Here is a 20692-nt window from a genome sequence, read left to right on the forward strand (position 1 = left end):
GCTGGGCTTTGAAGGGAGATAGGCATGCTAAAGGGTGAGGGTGAGTAAGGAGTAGGAGTACATTCTAGGCATGGGGGATGGCAGGTACAAAGGCATAGAGCAGGGAAAGAGATGGACTGCCATATGTGATGAAGGGAGAGAAGACCAGATTGGCTGGAATCCAGAGCATAAGAGGGGAATTGATACCCAATGAGCCTTGCAAGAGGTGGATACCAAATTGTGAAGGGCTTTAAAAGCTAGACATTGCAATTTAGATTTTTGTCCTAGAGTCAATAGGGAACCATTGGAGTTCATTGCATAGGGGAATCACATGGTTTGATTTGGTCTCAAGGAAATCTTTGGTAGGTATGTTGAGTGAGGAAATTGAAGGCTGAGAGGCCATTCTGGAGGCTACTGCAGTAATCTAGGCAAGAAATTATGATGGCAAACTGGACTACATGGCCTTTGAGGGCCCTTACTGTTCTCAAATAAGGAGATTTTGTTTTCCTCTCACTATTCACTCATTGTGTAGGGAGGCCAGTGAAGCCAGAAGGAAGCTAAGGCTGGAGGAAGGAGAGGGGATAAGGACTGAATGATAGACTTGGACAGGTTGGGTCACAATAAGAGTAAGGATCAGGTTCAGTAGGTATGAGGAAGCAGGGGAACTGAGGATTCAAGCTGGAGATTTTGTAGGTAAAGCAAGTTACAAGGAGGTCCTCCACATTTGACTGGGCTGGCACTACAAGGGTCACTGGAGTCAAAGAAACTGATTAATTTCGAGGTCAGCGTGCCAGACAGGTCCTAAAAATGGACAAAGAAATTTCTGACCACACCACTTCCTGGCTTAAGATGCTCTGTGGCTTCTATTGCCTCTGGGATAAAGTAGGCTTACAAAGAAAGGCACAAGACAGTCCCTGCTCTCAAGGTACTCACAGTCTAATGGGAAGACAACATACAAATAACTACAACCTATATACAGGATAAATTGGAGATAATCAGCAGAGGAAACATACTAAAATTAAGAAAGGTTTCCTATGGTAGATAGGATTTTAGCTCTGTGTAAGCCTGTTTCTAAGTCCTTGGGCCAAACGAGGTCCATGCTTAAACCTGGCCAAGGGGAAGTGGGACAGGAGGGTCTTGCAAGGCCTTAGTCTGTTCCAGAGTAGCTAGGCTAAAAACAGTCAAGGAGGATGCTGAAGCAGACTGACCTAAACCTAGCGGTACAAAATGGCACCAGATCCATAAGAAATATAATTGCAGCAAAAGCTACTAGTTCCAATGACTAACAGTATGCCTTAATGCAAAGAGCACTGGACTTGGGTTCAAATCCCTTCTAGCTCTTCCATGTAGTACCTATGTGATGATATTCCCTGGGATTCCAAGTCAGCTCCATGTTTGGCACCTGTGATCTAGGGTCTTTTCCGTCTCTACGATCCTATGATATTTTTTTATTCAGCAAAATATGTAATCTTGTTCTTGTTTTCTTTTTTTTCTACTCACCAAAATGACCAGCCACAAAACAGTATGCCTGATATTATCATATGGATGATCCGGGGAGAGAAAAGATTGGCCTACGCTAGAATTCCTGCACATCAGGTTTTATATTCCACCACCAGTGAAGAAGCTTCTGGCAAATACTGCGGGAAGACCCAGACCATCTTTTTGAAGGTATAGAGCTTCATCCCTCATGAAATTTAAAATGTTTAAATGTAAAACCTGTTTCCCAGACTAACAACTGCAGATATCTCTCAAACGAATTCTTTTGAAAATACCATGTCCTGATTGCCCAGAAGAAAGTAGGAAACCTGCTGTGTGTTTATCTCAAGCTTACTGAACCAGGTTTATTTTTCTCCTGCAATTTTCCTTAAGACAGAATAGGAAGTATTATTCTTAGTGGTGAGTCAGAACAATTTCATTAACGGATTAGTTTCAGAATAAGAAAAATAGAGAAGGAAGGTACCACTTCTTTTGTTTGTTTCTGGTAATTCCAGGGGGTGAATCACAGGATATTGTTTAGAGGAAATACTCTATTTTTACTGGATTCCTTAACTCCTGTCATTGTCTGATTTGGGGGAAGAGAGAAGGACATTTTTCTGTTGTTATTTTACTGTGTGTGGTCTAGTCAATTAGAAATTTAGCTTCAAAAAAAGAAGTGTTATCCTGATCTGTGTAGCAGTAAAATGCCTCTCCTTGTGTTAAGGCTCTTGTTTTAATGTCACTGCCCACGACTTAGCCCATAACCTATTTACCTTTTGCATTCCAGTACCCGCAGGACAAGAGCAATGGCGTGAAGATTCCAGCAGAACTGCGTGTTAACATTTGGCTTGGATTAAGTGCTGTTGAAAAGAAGTTTAACAGCTTTGCAGAAGGAGCGTTCACTGTCTTTGCAGAAATGGTAGATTTCTCTAGTGTAATCTGTTTTACTTCTTGCTGTTGGAAACTCAAAAGGCCCCTCAATAAGCATCCCTGGCAAGAACTGGCCTGTGCCGTTTTCAAGCATCCATTGGGGGGAGGGAGGCAGGGAGCTTAAACTCTTCATCAATTTCACTGACTTTGTAACTTAAAATGACAGCATTGAGTGTATCACATGGCAGGGTCCTCGGAGAGCTCAGATATCTGTCTGGATTGTTGCTTTCCACCCGGCCTTCATGTGACCTAAAAGTTTCCCAAAACTCTGATGATATTTCATTTATTCAGTAATGATTCACAAAAACAGCAAAGGCCTCAGACCTCAGAGGATCTGAGAGCCCACAGCTCCAAGGAGCTCAGATATTAGAGACACACTTTTGAAGACTTTTGGGGGATCAGACTTGGCTTACTTTGGGAGGCAGGGCTTTCAGTGCCAGAGTGTCAACACTCTTTGAAAGGGGTTGGATCAAAAATATTAAGTTACTGCTGACATATAATAGTCAGAATAAACAAAGCAACCCATTAAGAGAGATTTTGTGAGGTATGCAGTCCTCAAAAACCTAGCTTGGATATATTTGAAAGGCAGAATATATGTGTGTGTATACTGATTAGTTAGCTGTAAAATGCCTCTCCCCGTGTTAAGGCTCATGTTTTAATGTCACTGCCCACAACTTAGCCCTTAAGCTATTTACCTTATGCATTCTGTCACACATCTACATGTTTCAGTGTGTTTTAATGAATGAATAGGGTTAGTAACAAGTTATCTTTTTGGTTAGAGGAGGCATCGGGCACCTTATCCATTCTGAGGACAGGCCCTCCTCCCTGATTAGGAAGCTACGTTTTATATTGGTGATCCACTGGTGGTCTATTTAGAGATCACACAGGGCTTGAAGTGAGCCATTCACATGTCTCCATTCTTAGGAAGCTATGTTTTATATTAGTGATCCACCGGTGGTCTATTTAGAGATCACACAGGGCTTGAAATGACCCGTTCACGTGTCTCCATTCTTAGCTCCTTGTTATATTGGTGATCCACCAATGCTCTACTTAGAGGTCACAGAGGGTTTGAAGTGACCCATTCACACGTGTCTCTTCTTGAATTAGTTGCTAGACAGACCAATCAGTACCTCTGCATGCTTTGCACACGGAGCATGGAGATAGCCGTACTTGCCTCCTTAGCAGGATGGTTGTGAGGATCATACAGAGATCATACAAAAGATGAGAGACAGTTAGGTACAAGGGAAACAAAATCAGAATCTGGAAGACCTGAGTTTGAGTCTTGCCTCCAGTACTTACAAGCTGTCTGACCATGGGCAAATCACTTAACCTTCTTGAGCCTGTAAAATATATGTGTGTGTGTATGTGTGTGTGTGTGTGTGTGTGTATGTCACATTGTGAGGCTCAACTGAAATAATGTATAGAAAGCCCTTTGTAAATCCTAAGGTGCTGTTAAAATTTTATAAATAAGAGTCTTCAAAACTGAAAGGGCCCCATGACATAAAGGCCTCATAGAAGTATTGTTATCCTCTACATCTCCAATAACATTCTAATGCAGTCAGGGTTGGCAGACCTTACCTGGCCGATGGGCATTGGAAAAGTGGGTTTCAGTTTCCCCTGCCCTACTCTTCTAGATGATGTAATTGTAGATGTAGTAGACAGAAGCAAGGCCCAGCCATGTCCCATGTTCTTAGAGTTTGTCTCTCGTTTAGTGATTAAGCTGTATACTCATTGATGAAGTGTTGATGATCTATGTTAAGATGGGTAAAGTTAGGGACAGAATAGTGGATAAAAAGAATAGGTGAAGAGGCAGGAATTTTGTGAATAGGAGTAGGCAGGAATAAACTGCTGTTCCCATTTTAGAGATGCGTAAACTGAGACCCAGAGAGATTAAAGTCAAAATTCTCTCAGCTTGTTAATGGTGAAATTGAGGCAAGCATTAATATTCTGTTTCCTAGTCCTTTTTGCCCATAGGTCCGACTGGCATCAATATCTAGGGATACCTTTTATAAAGAAAATAAATCATTAAGGACAAAGGAGTTATTCAATTATAATATCTCACTCCTTTTAATACTGCATCCAGTGTTTTAGACCTGAGGCTAGAATTAGCACTGTGCTCATATCCTATCTCCAGTCTCTACCCAAGACTACACTCAGTTGGGATGGTGTCAGCGGGTTTCTAAACTTTTTAGTTTAGGATCAGAATTTCAACGTGTTCACCTGCTCTGAACATAAACCTGAAGAGGATGTCATAAGAGGGAGCCCCAGGAATTGAGGTTAACCTCTATCACCTCTAAAGGCCCTTCTGCCTCTCAGGGTACATAGTTCAAAGGTTCTATGAATTAGAAGGAAATTAAAGCCCATTCTTTGTTTCTGGGTCTGGGAAGATATCTTTTCTGCACCTACCTTGAAACAGGGTCTTTAGGGAAGACTCCAGTTAAATGAAGAAAGATATCCTACCCCAGAAGGACTTTAAAACCCCTAGACTGGCCTTATTTTTGCCTCTGATGATGTTCTCTTTATATTTCAAAACAGTATGAAAATCAAGCATTGATGTTTGGAAAATGGGGCACTTCTGGACTTGTGGGTCGACATAAATTTTCAGATGTCACAGGGAAAATAAAGCTCAAGAAAGAGTTCTTTTTGCCCCCCAAAGGCTGGGAATGGGAAGGCGAGTGGATGGTTGATCCTGAAAGAAGGTGAGTTTTCTATTCCTAGAAGTGAATGTATTGATTTCTCATCTCCAACCAACACATGATGCTGAGTGCACACTGAGTACTGGTTAATTTTGTAGAACTTTACAGAAAAAGGAAAAAATGTCATCCATGCTAACAGGAGCTGATAATTCTCTCTACTAGGATGAACAAACAAATAATCTTGAGGGAAAAATTTTCCCACTGTAACTGACTAAAAATGGGGATTCCTACACAGATACCCTCCTTCTACCATCTGTGTACACCAAAAACAGTTAAATGTTTTGAGCCAAATAACTAAGGCTTTATCTAGAATACTTCCTCTGTTGCTACAAAACAATGCAGCCTTGGGATCTAGGCCAGTGTCTCTGGGTGACAGTGCCCTCACTCTGGGTTGGTTTTCCCCAATTCCCACTCTTAACCTCATGAACACAGTTATAGAACCCTCAAAAGGCCACATATAATGGGACAACCTCCATATTGATGCCAAAAAGGAGGATGCAAATGCAACACTCTCTCTAATGCAAAACACTAGTATTTTGTTAGAGTACATTAAAGAAAATCATGAAAAAAGAGTTATTCTAAGTCTTGTGATGACTTTCAGGACTTATTTGCATATGTCTGACTCATTCTTAAAAATCAGATAGAAAAGTCTTCCTTCATAAGAGAGGAATATATTGAGAGAGGGAGAAAGTGAGAGATAGAATGGGGTAAATTATCTCACATAAAAGTGGCAAGAAAAAGTGGTTCTGTAGGAAGGGAAGAGGGGGCAGGTGAGGGGGAATGAGGGAATCTTGCTCTCATTGGATTTGACCAGAGGAGGGAATACCATACACACTCAATTGGGTATCTTACCCCACAGGAAAGAAGGAGGAAGAAGATAAAAAAGGGGGGACGACAGAAGGGAGGGCAGACGGGAGGAGAAGGTAATCAAAAACAAGCACTTTCAAAAAGGGACAAGGTCAAGGGTAGGAAGGAGCAAAACATAGTTAATCTTTCACAACATGAGTTTTGTGGAAGGGTTTTACATAATGTTATGCATGTGGCCTATGTTGAATTGCTTGCCTTCTTAGGGAGGGTGGGTGGGGAGGGAAGAGGGGAGAGAATTTGGAACTCAAAGTTTTAAAAACAGACGTTCAAAAACAACAACAACAAAAAAAAGTTTTTGCATGCAACTAGGAAATATGATACACAGGAAATGGGGCATAGAAATTTATCTTGCCCTACAAGAGAAGAAGGGAAAGGGGGATGAGAGATGAGTGGGGTGACAGATGCAAGGGCTGACTGGGGAACGGGGCAACCAGAATATACTCCATCTTGGAGTGGGGGGAAAAATTTGTAATTCAAACTTTTGTGAAAATCAATGCTGAAAACTAAATATATTAAATAAATTTTTAAAAAAAGAAAAGTCTTCCACTAGGACAATGTTAAGAGGAACAAGGAAAGATTGGAATCACAGGCTTCAGCTTCCTTGAATGGAATGGAGTTAGGCTCAATAGGTTATGCCTACATGAGAATTTATTTTCTTTCCTCCTAAACTCAAACTTCCCCTTTTTCTGATGAAGGTAACCCCATTCTTTCAATCTCTCAGGTTTCCATCCTTGGCATCCTCCCCTACCCCCTCACATCACATATCCAATCAGTTGCCAAACCTTGCTATTTCAGACTCCATGACATTTTTTGCATCCTACCCCTTCTCTTCACTCACGCAGCTAGCTACCCCTTTAGTTTGGACTCTTACCACTTCTCAGTTAGATCCAAACATTTCCTAAGTGATCTTCCTGCCTCAAGCCTCTCCTCACTCCAGTCTCTCCTGCACATAGTTGCCAAAGTGATTTTCCTTAAGCATTGAATTAACTGTCGCTCCCCTACTCAATAAACTCCAATGGCCCCCTGTTGCCTGTATGCTAAAATATAAACCTTGTTTGCTTTTTGTTTTTTGGTTTTTTTTAATTTTTTTTGAAGGGGGAAGACAGGGTAATTGGGGTTAAGTGACTTGCCCAAGGTCACACAGCTAGTAAGTGTGTCAAGTGTTTGAGGCTGGATTTGAACTCAGGTCCTCCTCACTCCAGAGCCAGTGCTCTACTCACTGCGCCACCTAGCTGCCCCCTTGTTTACTTTTCAATTCTTTCACAACCTGGCCCTAAGCTGTCTTTCCAGCCTCATTGCACATTGTTCCCTTTCCCCTACTCTGTACTCCATCCAAACTGGTTTTCTCTCTGTTTATCACAAATGGCAATCCATCTTCCTCCCTCCTGTACCTCTGCGCTGGCCATCCCCCATTCCTGAAATTCATTCCCTCCTTCTCAATGTCAAGGTCAAAAGTCTTCGCTTTTTACCCTAGATATTTCCAGATTCTTCCTGCGTCTCCCTGGCAGCTCTTGGTGACTAGTAGATACTAGAAGTTCAGTGTTTTCACTGTCATATCCCATTCCTTGGAAATAGCCTAGTATGGACAATTTCTAACTCTCGGAAGGCTACATGGCATGGTGGAAAGAGTGTTGGATTTGAACTCATAGCATCTGGATTTGAAACCTAATTCGACATAGAGAATGATGAGCCTGGAGTCAGGAACACCTAAGTCCAAATCTAGCTTAAAATACTTACTAGCTGTATGATTGTAGGCAAGTCACTTAACCTCAGTTTTGTCAGCTATAAAATGGGGGAAACAACTACAACTATCTCTCAGGGTCGTTATGAGGACCAAATGAGATTGTATTTGTAAAGCGCTTAGCGCAGTGCTTGGCACATAGTGGGAATTTAATAAATGCTTGTTTCCTTCTCTTCCCTGTGTGACCTTGGGCCAGTCACTTCCCTGCTTCCCTCATCTGTGAAATAGTGAGATTGGATTAGATAACCTCTCTGGCCCTCTCCAGCTCTAATTCTGTGATCTTATGACAAGACCAGTGGGTTTAGAAACCTCCATCAATAACACAAGCCACTGATTTCTCCCCAGTTTGCTGACTGAAGCAGATGCTGGTCACACAGAGTTTACAGATGAGGTGTATCAGAATGAGAGCCGCTATCCAGGAGGAGAATGGAAGCTAACGGAGGACAGCTACACAGATGTGGTGAGCCACTCGTTCTCTCTTAGTTCTGGTAGTTTGTCACATGTAAAAGTGTTAAGGTTAGGAACCAATCAGCCACAAGTCTTTGATTTTCCTCTCGTGCTTATGATTGTTGTCACCATCACGGTATCTACTAAAAGGGACTGGGCCCAATATTGGTTTTTGTATTCAACCTGATGATCAACTAAAGCTCAGAACTGAAAATGATGCCTTTCCAGGATTCACGTGAGAGAATTCATCAACATATATTCACCAATTTCATGCAAAATGGTGCATCAGTAGATGGAAGTTATTTCAACATCAGTTTCCAAGTTCCAGTGGTATGGAATGAAGTAGTGCAGAGACAGCGCGGTTATTCTAGCAAGCTCAAGTTAACTGTTAGCTTCTGTGACCTTGAAGTGAGGTGCTTAACCAGTCTGATCAAGGAGAGATGATTTGGAGCTTAGGATTTCTCAGTCTTTTTACATCCATATGAGAATTCTATGTTTTATTCAGTTGTTTCAGTTGTATCTGACTCTTCACGAACCCCAAGGCAAAGACACTAGAGTTGTTTGCCATTTTCTTCTCCAGCTCATTTTACAGATGAGGAAACTGAGGCAAACAAGGTTAAGTGACTTGCCCGGGGTCATATAGCTAGTAAATGTCTGAGGCTGGATTTGAACTCAGGAAGATGAGTCTTCCTAACTCCAGTACCAGCACTCTATCCACTGCAACACCTAGCTGCCCAATTGTATGTTATATTTCACATAAACAAACCTCCATCTTGTTTGGTCCTTTAGTTATTAGGATGCTCTGTTGTTCAGGCCTCAAGAATACCCTTATCTATAAAGGTCAAAGAATACCAACTGAATTGACACAGCACTTTATAGTTTCCAAAGGCTTAACATATATCATAGCAGTCGTTTGAGAGTCAGCGTGGTATAGCGTAGGGAGATCTGGGTTCTAATCTCAGCTCTGCCACTTAGTAACTATTGGCAAATCATTTGTCCTTTCTCAGCCTTGGTTTCCTTTTCTTTTCAATAATACCTGTCATACCTCCCTTAGAGGGTTAGTTTGAGGCTTAGATGTGAAAACACATATAAAGTCATTTGGAAACTTTAAAATATTACACAAATGTTAGCCGTTATCATAATCCACACAAATATCCTGTAAGACAGGTTGCATAAGTATCATCACACCTATTGTGTAGATGAGAAAACTGAGGTATAGAGAGATTAAGAATTACAAAGTCATACAACTGGCAAGTAGCTAGACCAGAATTGGAACCCAGGTCTTCTGAGTCAGAATCCAGTGATCTCTCCATTATACTACAATTGTCTACCCCACAGGGAAAAAGAGAGCCTTGATCCCTATTCTTATTTTGTGGAAATAGGAATCTAGGGGCCTAATTCATATCTCAGGGGACTTTGGGCAGTAGTAGTGGTTTGGGGTATTGTCCCCACCTCCTAAATATTCCAGAATCCTGAGTAAAGCATCCACAAAAAATACCAGCACTTTAAACCGAAGTAAGGGGTGGAGTTAGAGAAGTGAAACCTGAGGTCTCAACACAAAGCACGAGTTAGTCATTGGATAAATCAGAATTGAAAAGCTTCCTCACTATATTCTACATGAGATGGGATTCTCTGTTTTGCACAAGCATCGGTGGCTCTGTGGTGGTTTACATCAGGAGACGCCTAGTGTTTCAATACTGTGCATTTCATTGTTTCTTCCTTCTGGGATAGGTTCCTTCCTCCAGAGACTTTCCAATGAACAGGTGCATTACTTCACAAGAGAGCAAAATCTCCCTAATCTTTAGGTGCTTCCAAAGGCTGCCTGTGATCCAAGTCTTTACAAAGCACTTCTGTTTGCAGGTTGAGGTTGGAAATGTTTATGAGAAAGCATGGAATGCTAATGGAGTTGGGAAAGTCTGGTGAAGGGGGTGGCAGCCTCACTTCTCATCTTTACATGCTGTCTGACTATCCCTCTTCTCTTTTCATTTGGAAAAGAATGGAGAAAAAGCAGCACCGCCTGGAGAGATGACTTGTCCCCCTGGCTGGGAATGGGAAGATGATGCTTGGATGTATGATATAAACCGAGCTGTGGATGAAAAAGGTAATTGATATCCCACCACAAGGTCATTTCATTACTCCGATTGCATAGGATGTATCTCTGTCAATAGGCTAAATAATACAGTCCAACATGCGACCTTCTCCAGTGCAAGAAGAAAAGCAAACCCCTTGAGAACAGGGATTGGTGTTGCCTTTTTTTATATCCCCAGTGCTTAGAACAGTGCCTGACACATAGTAGGAGCTTAATAAATGTTTATTGACTGATTAACTGACTGCGACAAGAAAACAGGCCCAGAGAGTAGAGATTCAGAATGCTTGGATGGTGAAAGTGAACTGGGTGGTTGTGCAGGATGAGCTGGGGCAGAGGACCATATACAGTGGAGTAGAGGGGTCAGGTGGGGACTGAAGAGTCTGCAGGAATAACTTATCAGTGCATAGTGGGAGGTAGAATGACAGACTCATGGAACTGCAGAGCTGGAAAGAATCTATGAGCTCCACTAGTGAAACTCTCTCATTTTTCAGAGACCCAAGGGTAAGTAGGGACAACTGAACACTTCCTGGAGATTTATTTGCCCTCCAGGCAAATTGACCTCTTTATGCCAATGCTTTAAAAATTGTGTTTCAGGCTGGGAATATGGAATCACCATTCCTCCTGATAACAAGCCAAAGTCCTGGGTTGCTGCTGAGAAGATGTACCATACACATAGGCGGAGGAGAATGGTCCGCAAACGCAAGAAGGATTTAACACAATCAGCAGCAAGTACTGCGAGGGTAAGAGGATCAAGGAGGAACGTACTTGTCTTACACCTCACAAGTGACCAAGAACACTGATGAGTCTGTTTCTAAAGGACCTAATGTTCTAGGCAGTGCTAGGACCAGGAATCCTTCACCATAATACATTTCTTGTTTAATAATGAATTATCTCCACCCTGGTGAGGCCATAAGGTCTTAGGCATTATTCCATGATACTCTTACCTAAGAGGTGGTGTTATATAGACTTTCTGCTATAGGAACTGTATGAGAATCAGAAAGTACGGGTTTTGGTCTTGTCTTTGCCTGCAACTTATTCTAGGTAGCCATGAACAAGTCATGGAACCCCACTGGGTCACAGTTCATCTTTTTATTTCATCTATAAAATGAGGGGATTGTGCTAGAATAATAACTAAGGTCTCTTCCAGTTTTGAAATCTCCTTCTCTTTCTTCTGTTGACTTTGCATAATATTTAAATTCTAACATCAACATCACAAAATACAGAGGAATATAAGATTGTGCCAAAACAGACCTATGGATTGTACATAATTTGGATTGTGCTTAAATAGCTGATAAAGATTTTTTTTAAACCCACAGCATTAGGTTTTATTTGGCAACATAAAATATAATTTACTTAATTTTATTATACACTTAATTTTATTATACACGTAGTCATGCCATAAATATATTTAAATAAAACACTCTAGAAAGAATTGGGGGGAGCGGTTTGATAGAAAAATAGAGTAGTGATATAAATATATGGACATATATAAATAGATATAGGTACATATACATAAATATAAATAGATAAAAATAGAGTAAGTGACATGTCCTATTCACCTACTAAGTATCTATATGAACTTGGGCAACTAATTGTCCTCCTTGCCCACTTTGCCCATTTGCAAAATACTTTCTCTCTTGCCTTGCAGAGAATCAGTGAGAAAAAGAGCAAATTATATATAGAAAGCCCTATGAAGAAATGAAGTTATTCTTCCCTCTATTTTAGGGCTTAGCAGCACTAGAAGATAAAGAAGGATGGGAATATGCTTCTTTAATTGGCTGGAAATTTCACTGGAAACAACGCAGTTCAGATACCTTTCGTCGGAGGCGATGGAGAAGGAAGATGACCACTTCAGAAACCCATGGGGCAGCTGCGATCTTTAAACTTGAAGGTGCCCTTGTAAGTACAGCAATTCTTCAACGGATCCATTGTCTCTTCTGGTGGGGTGACCACTTCATCAGTGCACATAGCAGCCTCTCCATACTTTCCATATTTTAGGAAGGACATTGATAAACTGAAGATTTTCTAAAGGAGGGTAGACCAGCACTCTGAAAGGCATGCCTTATGCAGGTCAGCTGAAAGCCATGTTTAACCAAAAGAAGAGAAGATTTGGAAAGAACATGTTAACTGTCTTAAAGGATTTAAAGGATTGTCCTGTGGAAGAAGAAATAAACATAGTCTCCTTGGCCCCAGAGGAAAGAAATAAAAACAATGGATAGAAGCCACAAAGAGCCAAATTTGAAAGAATGAGCGATTGAATGAAAAAAAAATTATTAAGCACTTGCTATGTGCCCAACACTGTGCTAAATGACGGGAATGAAAAGACAAGAAAACAAGACAGAGCTTCTGTACTAGTAGAAGAATACAATTTAGAGTTGGAGGAGGGTGGTGGGAGTACCGGGATGGTATGGTGGTTGGGAAATGTATGACAAAGGTCATGATGACCTGGCTCCAGGCAAGCTAAAGTGATAAAGTCACCTAGTAGAGCCCAGGGTTTAGGGGCAGATTCTGAGTTGGAGAAGTAGGAGGAAGAGGAGGAGGGTGCCCACAGGGCAGGCAGCACTGTTTGGAAATGGCCAGAAAGAGAAATTGAGATTGGATATAAGTGAATCTGTGCTTTATGCCACCAGAGCTTAACATAGGTTCATGATTTTTCTCTTTAAAGTCCAGAGAAGTTGATCACACGTGTTCATTTTTGTCCCTTTTCCCCGTTTCTGCTTCTTCCCCACTCCTTCATAGCAAACAATTGCTCATAATATAATAAAAGCTAGCTTATCTTTATTTGGAGACAAAAGCCATTATAAAAGTACAAACAAACGAGATTTTAAAAGAACAGGAAACTCCAAAGGGTAAGCATTGCCAGGCAATGATGAAGCAGGGAGGAGGAAGAGGAAGTAATCAATGGATAAATTCATGAGTTTGTAGCAATGAGATGAAGTAAGCACATTCAGGCAAGTAGCATTCTCTCTCCAGTTGGATAATTCTTTCAGTGGATCCATGAGCCAGGCTAGGCCCCAACTTCTCGTGATTACAGTCAATTTAGGGTAGCAATGCTCTTCACTTGCAATTGACTCTCCATTTGTGGCCCCACTGTCTGCCTCTGCTCCCCACTGCTCACCCTCCTCTTCTCCCAGGACTAAAAATTACCCCAGTTTCTCCCATCTCATCCAGCTCCTGCTTTTCATGATCCTTCAGTCTTTCCTTCCAGCTAGGAAAAACTACATTTCCCAGCAGTCCCTGCTGCTGAGACAAGGCTAAATAAGGGGAAAAAACTCCCTAAAAATAAAGTTATCCCAAAAAAAAAAAAGGGCTGTCTTGGGAGACTGAGTGACCTCCTGTTGAAATTTTGAGGATGTGATTCTTGTCTCGGGCTAATTTGAATCAAATACTGTAGGTTCTCTAGTTAGTAACCACTCTAGCAGTTGAGTATAACTATGACTTCTCTTTCTCAACCCCAAGAACTTCCTTTTGAAGTCATTTAAATAGAAATAAACAGTTTTAAAACAGAAATATATAGTGATTTCCTTGCATCTTCTTATCCTCCAGGATAAGAAGTGCCTATTGAATCATTTAAAATGACAGTTAAATCCATTGCCAATCTTGCCAACCCATACTTCTTGCCCAGAATTTAGCACCTACAACTTAGTTTCTCGGTGCCCACTCAAACAGGGGCTGATTTCCACTCAAGAAAGAGCTGTATGTCCAAAGTTCCATTCAACTGTGTGACAGAAAAGATAGAGGTCATTCCTTTGATAATTTAAGAGCCTTTAGTAGCTTCCTTGTTTTCACTGCAAGAAAGTGGGAGCATTTGTCACATGCAGTGGAAGCATGTTGGAGACCTCTTCTTTAATTTTTTTATGATAACTTGCATTTATATAATTACTTTGAGTTTTTAAGATGTCATTGATTTATTTTATTTTTATATCACCTTTACTTCCAAATATATTTCCTCCATCCTAATCCCAGAAGACCATTCCTTGAAACAAAGAATAAAAAAGAGGGAAAAAGTTCAGCAAAACTAATCAAACATAACTGTTTATGACAATTCTATATATGCAATGTTCTGTAATCTCTTAATTTTGCAAATAAAGAGGGCAGAAGCATTCTCCTCATCTCTTCTCCGGGGCTATATTTCTGGCTATTATAATTGCGCAATACAGTTTACTTTCGTTGCTGTTGTTTTTCTTTCTTTTTACATTGTTATAGTCACTGTGTATATTCTTTATGTGGTTCTATTTGCCTCATTCTGTATCAGTTCATAGAAGTCTTCTTATGCTTCTCCGGTATTCATTGTATTTGTTGTTTCTTATAGCATAGCAATAGGCCATTATATTTTTCATGTACTTAAATTTATTCTTATTTAGCTATTCGCCAATCAATGGAAGTCCCTTTATTTTAGGAAAAAGTCCTCACCAAAATCCAATTTTCCAAGAAAGAATTTTTTTTCATTATGTAAAATGTGGTTGATTTATGTTTTGCATTTCTTCTTAGGGAGCAGACACTACTGAAGAAGGAGATGAGAAGAGCATGGAAAAACACAAGTATAGTGCAACAACTGTGTTTGGTGCAAACACTCCAATTGTTTCCTGTGATTTTGACAGTGAGTTTCTAGCATTCAATATTAGACTCTTTTTCTTCAGCTGTCATTATAAAAATGTTATTAAAATCATCTAAAGCAAGTTAAATAATCTCAGTGTTCCAATTTGACTTTTATTTTAATCCCACAAGGAAGTGCGTTTGGTTTTAAATAAACCTTAACTGAATTTTAAAAGTTAAATGCAGTATTTAAAAATAGATATATTTCTTTTTTTAAAAAAATTGCTAACTTTCATCTGGCCTGGTGTGTGTGTGTGTGTGTGTGTGTGCATGAGCATGCATGTACATTCACAAAGGAAATTTACCATATTTCTTGTATTAATTTTGCTTCTTTTTTTTTAAAAGGAGTATACAATTATCACCTTCGCTGCTATATCTATCAGGCCAGAAATCTTATGGCTCTAGATAAAGACAGTTTTTCAGGTAAGAAAAAAAGTTAATCAAAATCCTGAAATTACATAATAAGCCAACAGTATTCTCCCTATTTGGTCATTTCCAAAAAACTTCTTAGGATGAAGGCCCCGCGACCACAGACACATGGTGCTAGAGTGCCATCTGGTGGTATTTCAGAGAACTGGAGATCCAGGTTTCTTACCCACAAATAAGAATGAGAAGACCAAGAACAGAGAACCTTCAACCTGCCCTTTCTTACAATCCTCTTATTCTTCTCTGATACCTACCCAAAGCAAATGAAGCACTTCAAAGAAATGAACTCATTTCAAGACAGTTTAGTCCCAATAGCACTTTCTTTGGGGGTTGCTTTCCTGCCTGGTTGTGTTTGTGTGTGTGTGCGTGTGTCTACGTTTCCTCTACCTACTCTAGAACAAAGATGCTAGAAAACATTTCCATATGTTTCCACCAGAGGGTGCCCCCTCACTGAAAGTCGGAGGTAGAAATCTCAAAAATACCCAACACACTAAAGGAGTCCAGAAGAGAATGTTTGCTTCTGTTCTGTTCTCATACTGAGGATTACAGTGGCTGTTTCCAGTATGAGGTATTAGGATTATATATTAAGAGCTGGAAGGGATGTTAGAGGTCACCTAATTCAAGGCTCAGATACTGAGACCCAGAGAATTTCTTAAATAACTTGCCCAACGTCATTAGGTAAGAAGTAGAAGGACCAGGATTTGAACTCAGGTCCAGTGATTCTGAGTTCAGATCTTTTTCCACTTCACCATGCTCAAAGATGAAAGAAAGCTTTTTATTCGTGTGATTGACATGCTTTCTCCTTGAATCACTGTCAAAACTGATGCCGTATGAGATAATGGAAAGAGCCACTGGACTTGGAGGCAAAGAACAGGGTCAAATCCTGGCTCTGCCACTCACTATTCGCTTGACCTTAAGCAAGTTCTGGGTCTCTGTTTGGTTCATACATAAAACCAAGGCCATGGACAGAATAATTTCTAAGGTCCTTCCAGCTTTAAATCAACAATCCTGTGACGCCTGTCATATGCAACATTGGCTTTTGGTAGTAGGTTTACCTTAAGGAATTTGTTTTTCGCTGTTGTATGTGTGTGTATATTTTTTTAATTTGCTCAACAGGCAGGGTAGCGGAGGAACAATTAGGTAAAAAAATGCTTGTCACTTAATAATCAGAAAAGAAATGATGGCACAGGAAAAAATAAATTTGATTAACTCAACCCAAGCATTCCTGGCTCCAAAGGCAGTTTGCTACCTATGTGTCATGCTGTCTCTCATTCAAAGATCCATGTGTTCAAAAGACAGGACCCTACCAATAGACCTCCTAGGGAGCATGCAACTTCTTTACCCAACCTATCATCTTTGATACTTTCTAGGCAGTAGGAAAGTATAGAGGAGGTTTGGACTTCAGAGGTCTGGGTCTTCGGCCCATCTATTTGTTTAGTTCATTGATCCTGTTTATTAATTTTTAGATCCCTATGCTCATGTTTCATTCCTCCATCGGAGTAAAACAACTGAAATCATACACTCAACACTGAATCCAACATGGGACCAAACTATTATATTTGATGAAATTGAAATTTCTGGGGATCCTCAAACAATAATACAAAACCCACCCAAAGTTGTCATTGAACTCTTTGACAATGACCAAGTGGTAAGTCAACTGGAATTTCCCTAATGGTTGAGTTGGGGGGAATGGACATCTGAAATACTTTTAGGGGTGTAATTTGGGGATTGCTTGTTTTCCCAGGGCAAGGATGAATTTTTAGGCCGAAGTTTTTGCTCCCCGATGGTCAAGCTTAATCCAGAAGTAGACATCACCCCTAAGCTTCTCTGGCACCCAGTTATAAATGGAGACAAAGCCTGTGGGGATGTACTTGTAACTGCTGAGCTTATTCTCAGGGATAAGGTAATTCCGTTAGTTTCCTGCTCACTCCTTTCAAGGTGATTGGTTGAAAACACTTGTTCATGTACCCTGGAACGCTTTATTTGAAATGAAGAAACATGATGATATTACCATTTTTGATTTACCAGGATGGCTCCAACCTGCCAATTCTCCCATCCCAGAGGGCCCCAAACCTCTACATGGTTCCTCAAGGAATTAGGCCTGTGGTTCAACTCACTGCTATTGAGGTACTCCTCTCTTCTCACTGAATTGAGTAAATCAAAAGAATATGTTTACTGGTGATGGGAGAGGGTAGTTCTCTTGGGAAGGAGATAGATTAGATAGATAGACTAGATCTGCTTTTTCTTTGGGTACAGGAACAATCAGGTGAGGAAATTCCCTCTACTAATGTAGGTTGACACCTGCTCTTTTAGAAAGTTGCCTAGAACACTGAGAGATTAAATTACTTGACCAGGGTCACATAGCAAATATGTGTTAGAGGAAGGCCTCAAACCCAATTCTTCCTATTTTCAAGGCTGGGTCTCTGTCCACTATACCTTAAGTCTAAATTTCTAAATTTCACATATGTGAAAAAGAGCTGAGTCAGTCACATGTCAAGAGTAAGTACTAACAGAAGGATATTGGTCAGAAGGACTAGAGGAAGCTTCCAGCACCTTGGACAGATTTTCTACAGAGAATTGGAGGCAGCATGGTACCATGGAAAGTATAATGAGCTAAGAGTTGGGAAACCTGACTTGGTGTTCCATCTCTGCCCAACTGTGTGAACTTGAGCAAATTACTTGACGTCTTTCTGGTTCTGGTTTCTTCTAATGTAAAGTGAAAGGGTTGAATTAGATGACTTCTAATGTCTCTTCCTGGACTCAATATATGAATTTCTGAACATCATGCTTGGCATGCTGACTTTCCTTCATTCTTCTAACCATTTTCCTCTTCTTTTTCTTCATTTAGATTCTAGCTTGGGGTTTAAGAAACATGAAAAATTACCAGATGGCTTCTGTTACCTCCCCAAGTCTCATCGTAGAGTGTGGAGGGGAAAGGGTAGAATCGGCAGTGATCAAAAACCTTAAGAAGACGCCCAACTTTCCAAGTTCTGTTCTCTTCATGAAAGTGGTGCTGTATCAACCCTCCACTCCACCTGAAACTGAGATGCTTAATGTGTTAATAGTTAAATTACATTAAATGTGGAAGCACATATATACTGACTGCGTGAAGGATGTAGGCAGCATGACCAAGGGCAATAAGAGTTGATTGGCTTTCCCTGCCTCTGATAAATATTAGGTGTTTGACCCCAGGCACATCACTGAACCTCCTGGTACCTGGGAAATACGCTAAGACTGTGAGTTACAAGGAACGTTATACCACTCTGCATTGGAAGAGGAAAATTCTTCCTAAGAACTCCCTACATTGCTGAAATCACAGACCTAGTTTTCAAAAAATGGGGAAAGATCTACCATTTTATCAGCTTTGGGAAGCCTGATATAATTCAGGATACCTATTACCCTGGAACTCCCTCCACCAACACAGATCACAACCTGTCTGTGGCTTAGATAAGATCCAGGGAGTTACCTGAGCCATGTAGATGATAAATGACTTGCCCAGGGTCATACAGACAGAAACTGTCAGAGGCTGGATTTAATCCCAGATCTTTTTTGACTCTAAGCCCAGAACTCTATCCACTATGTCTGGCTGCTCCACATATGCTAAATGTAATGTACTATGTATATATACATATATACATAAATATGTGAACTTAGTTATGTGGATACACATCCATACACACACACATGCATGTGCATGGGCTCACATACACAAAGAACTTCCAACATCCAATAGAAAATCTGTTGAGCAATGTCTTTGTAATCTAAGGTTGTCAAAATGATCCTAATAGGTAGCTAGTAGTTTCTTAGATAAAGATGTAATAAAAGACAATAATAATATAATAGCTAACATATATGTTTTGTATATGTGTGTACATATTTACATATATGTATATGTGCATATATATTTATATATACATATACACACATACATGTATATATAATGCTTTAAGATTTGCAAAGCACTTTACCTATATTATCTCATGATCAAACATCTCCATCGTCATGGTAGTGCTTATGAATAGAAACTATAGCGGCCCCTTCTGTTTTTTGTCTCTTTAGCTATCATTTAAATACCAGCTTTTCTTAGTTTGCAGTGGACACTCAGTTCAAGAAACACTTAAATGCCTACCATTTACAAAGCCCAGTGCTGGGGGAGATGCATGGGTCACTAGGCTGCCCTCATGGAGCTCGTAGTCAAGTAGAAATGCCTATTATTTTATTCATATTGCACTTCTCAGTTTTCAAAGCATTATATCCATCATCTCATTAGAGACTCACAACAAGCAAGCCTAGGAGATAGACAGGGCAGAAATAATGATTTCCATTTTATGGATGAGAAAACCAAAGCTTAGAGATGTTAAGGGATTCATAACTAAGTAGGTGTTTTGGTTGGTTTTTTTTTACTCCAATTCACATTGTTTTTCTCTGGAGTAAGAACAAGGCTAGAATAGAATCCCCTTAGTCATTACCACTGGAGTAATTAACATCCTTATTAGCTGAGGGATTTCTTCTCCAATTGAGGAGCAGGGGCACAGGAAGTGCTGAATGACTTAACGCTAATAGTCATTGTACCTAGAAAAGATAGTGAAGCTTTGACAAGCTCTTCCTTCCAAATGGGTCCTGGTACCCCGCTTCCAGGATGCCCTTGGGCAGCTGCCCTACTTTTCCCATGGGAATTACACCAAGGTCATAAGAAACAATATGGATTAGATCCAGTTCATGGTCCATGATGACTGTATTAAGGTTTCATCTCAATAATCCGTGCAGTCCTAACCTCACCCTTCTATTCTGAACTTTTGTTTTGGTTACAGAGTCATGAATGTTATTAATGTCTCAAATCCAAGTCCCGGAGTGGCTCCCATCATGCTCTTCCCCTGTCTCTGCTAATTCTAGCTCCAGGGACATGTCCGCTTCCAATTTTCAGTTTGATCAGAGGTTGGAGGCCAGGAAAGCTTCAAGTTTGAGAGAGATACTTAGCTTATTCCTGCTCTATCCTCCAGTTTCTGGTTCACATGTAAAACTTAGACTGCAACTAAATTCAAGGCTGGAGTTGAGGCACAACTTCTGATACTGTACCTTGTTACATATATGTCAGCATGTGACTCCTCAAGCTGATTGTGCCATACATAGTTCTCTAAATTCCAGAGGAATAATGTATATCTATTTTTAGTGCTGACCCTTCAAAGCTAAAAAGTTTTCAACCATTGATCCAGGGGCTTTGAAATGACAAATTCCCTTAATTGAAAGTTTCAGTTTTATCTTAGCATGTTTTTGTTCACTCTGTGTGCTTAGTCACTTAGCCAGACAATGAAAATTTATTAAGTACCTACTGTGTGCCAGGCACTTCACTAAGCTCTGGGAATACAAAAAAATGGCAAAAGACAGTCCCTGCCCTCAAAGAGCTCATAATCTAATGGAGGGAAACAGCAAACAAATATGTACAAA

The 20692-nt window shown here is 40.3% G+C and overlaps 1 protein-coding gene across 1 annotated transcript in view; it reads left to right on the plus strand.

Moving 5' to 3' along the window:
- MYOF (myoferlin) overlaps nt 1-20692 on the plus strand; it is a 153647-nt gene that overhangs the window by 106754 nt on the left and 26201 nt on the right. The window contains exons 24-36 of the mRNA XM_036735055.1: nt 1492-1647; nt 2243-2374; nt 4921-5084; nt 8035-8149; nt 10132-10237; nt 10820-10965; nt 11951-12124; nt 14717-14825; nt 15167-15244; nt 16714-16895; nt 16992-17150; nt 17276-17374; nt 18096-18257. Of these exons, the coding sequence (XP_036590950.1) occupies nt 1492-1647; nt 2243-2374; nt 4921-5084; nt 8035-8149; nt 10132-10237; nt 10820-10965; nt 11951-12124; nt 14717-14825; nt 15167-15244; nt 16714-16895; nt 16992-17150; nt 17276-17374; nt 18096-18257 (1782 nt within the window). The remainder of the gene's footprint in view (nt 1-1491; nt 1648-2242; nt 2375-4920; nt 5085-8034; nt 8150-10131; nt 10238-10819; nt 10966-11950; nt 12125-14716; nt 14826-15166; nt 15245-16713; nt 16896-16991; nt 17151-17275; nt 17375-18095; nt 18258-20692) is intronic.

The sequence above is a fragment of the Trichosurus vulpecula genome, chromosome 8, assembly GCF_011100635.1.
Source record: "Trichosurus vulpecula isolate mTriVul1 chromosome 8, mTriVul1.pri, whole genome shotgun sequence".
NCBI lineage: Eukaryota > Metazoa > Chordata > Mammalia > Diprotodontia > Phalangeridae > Trichosurus > Trichosurus vulpecula.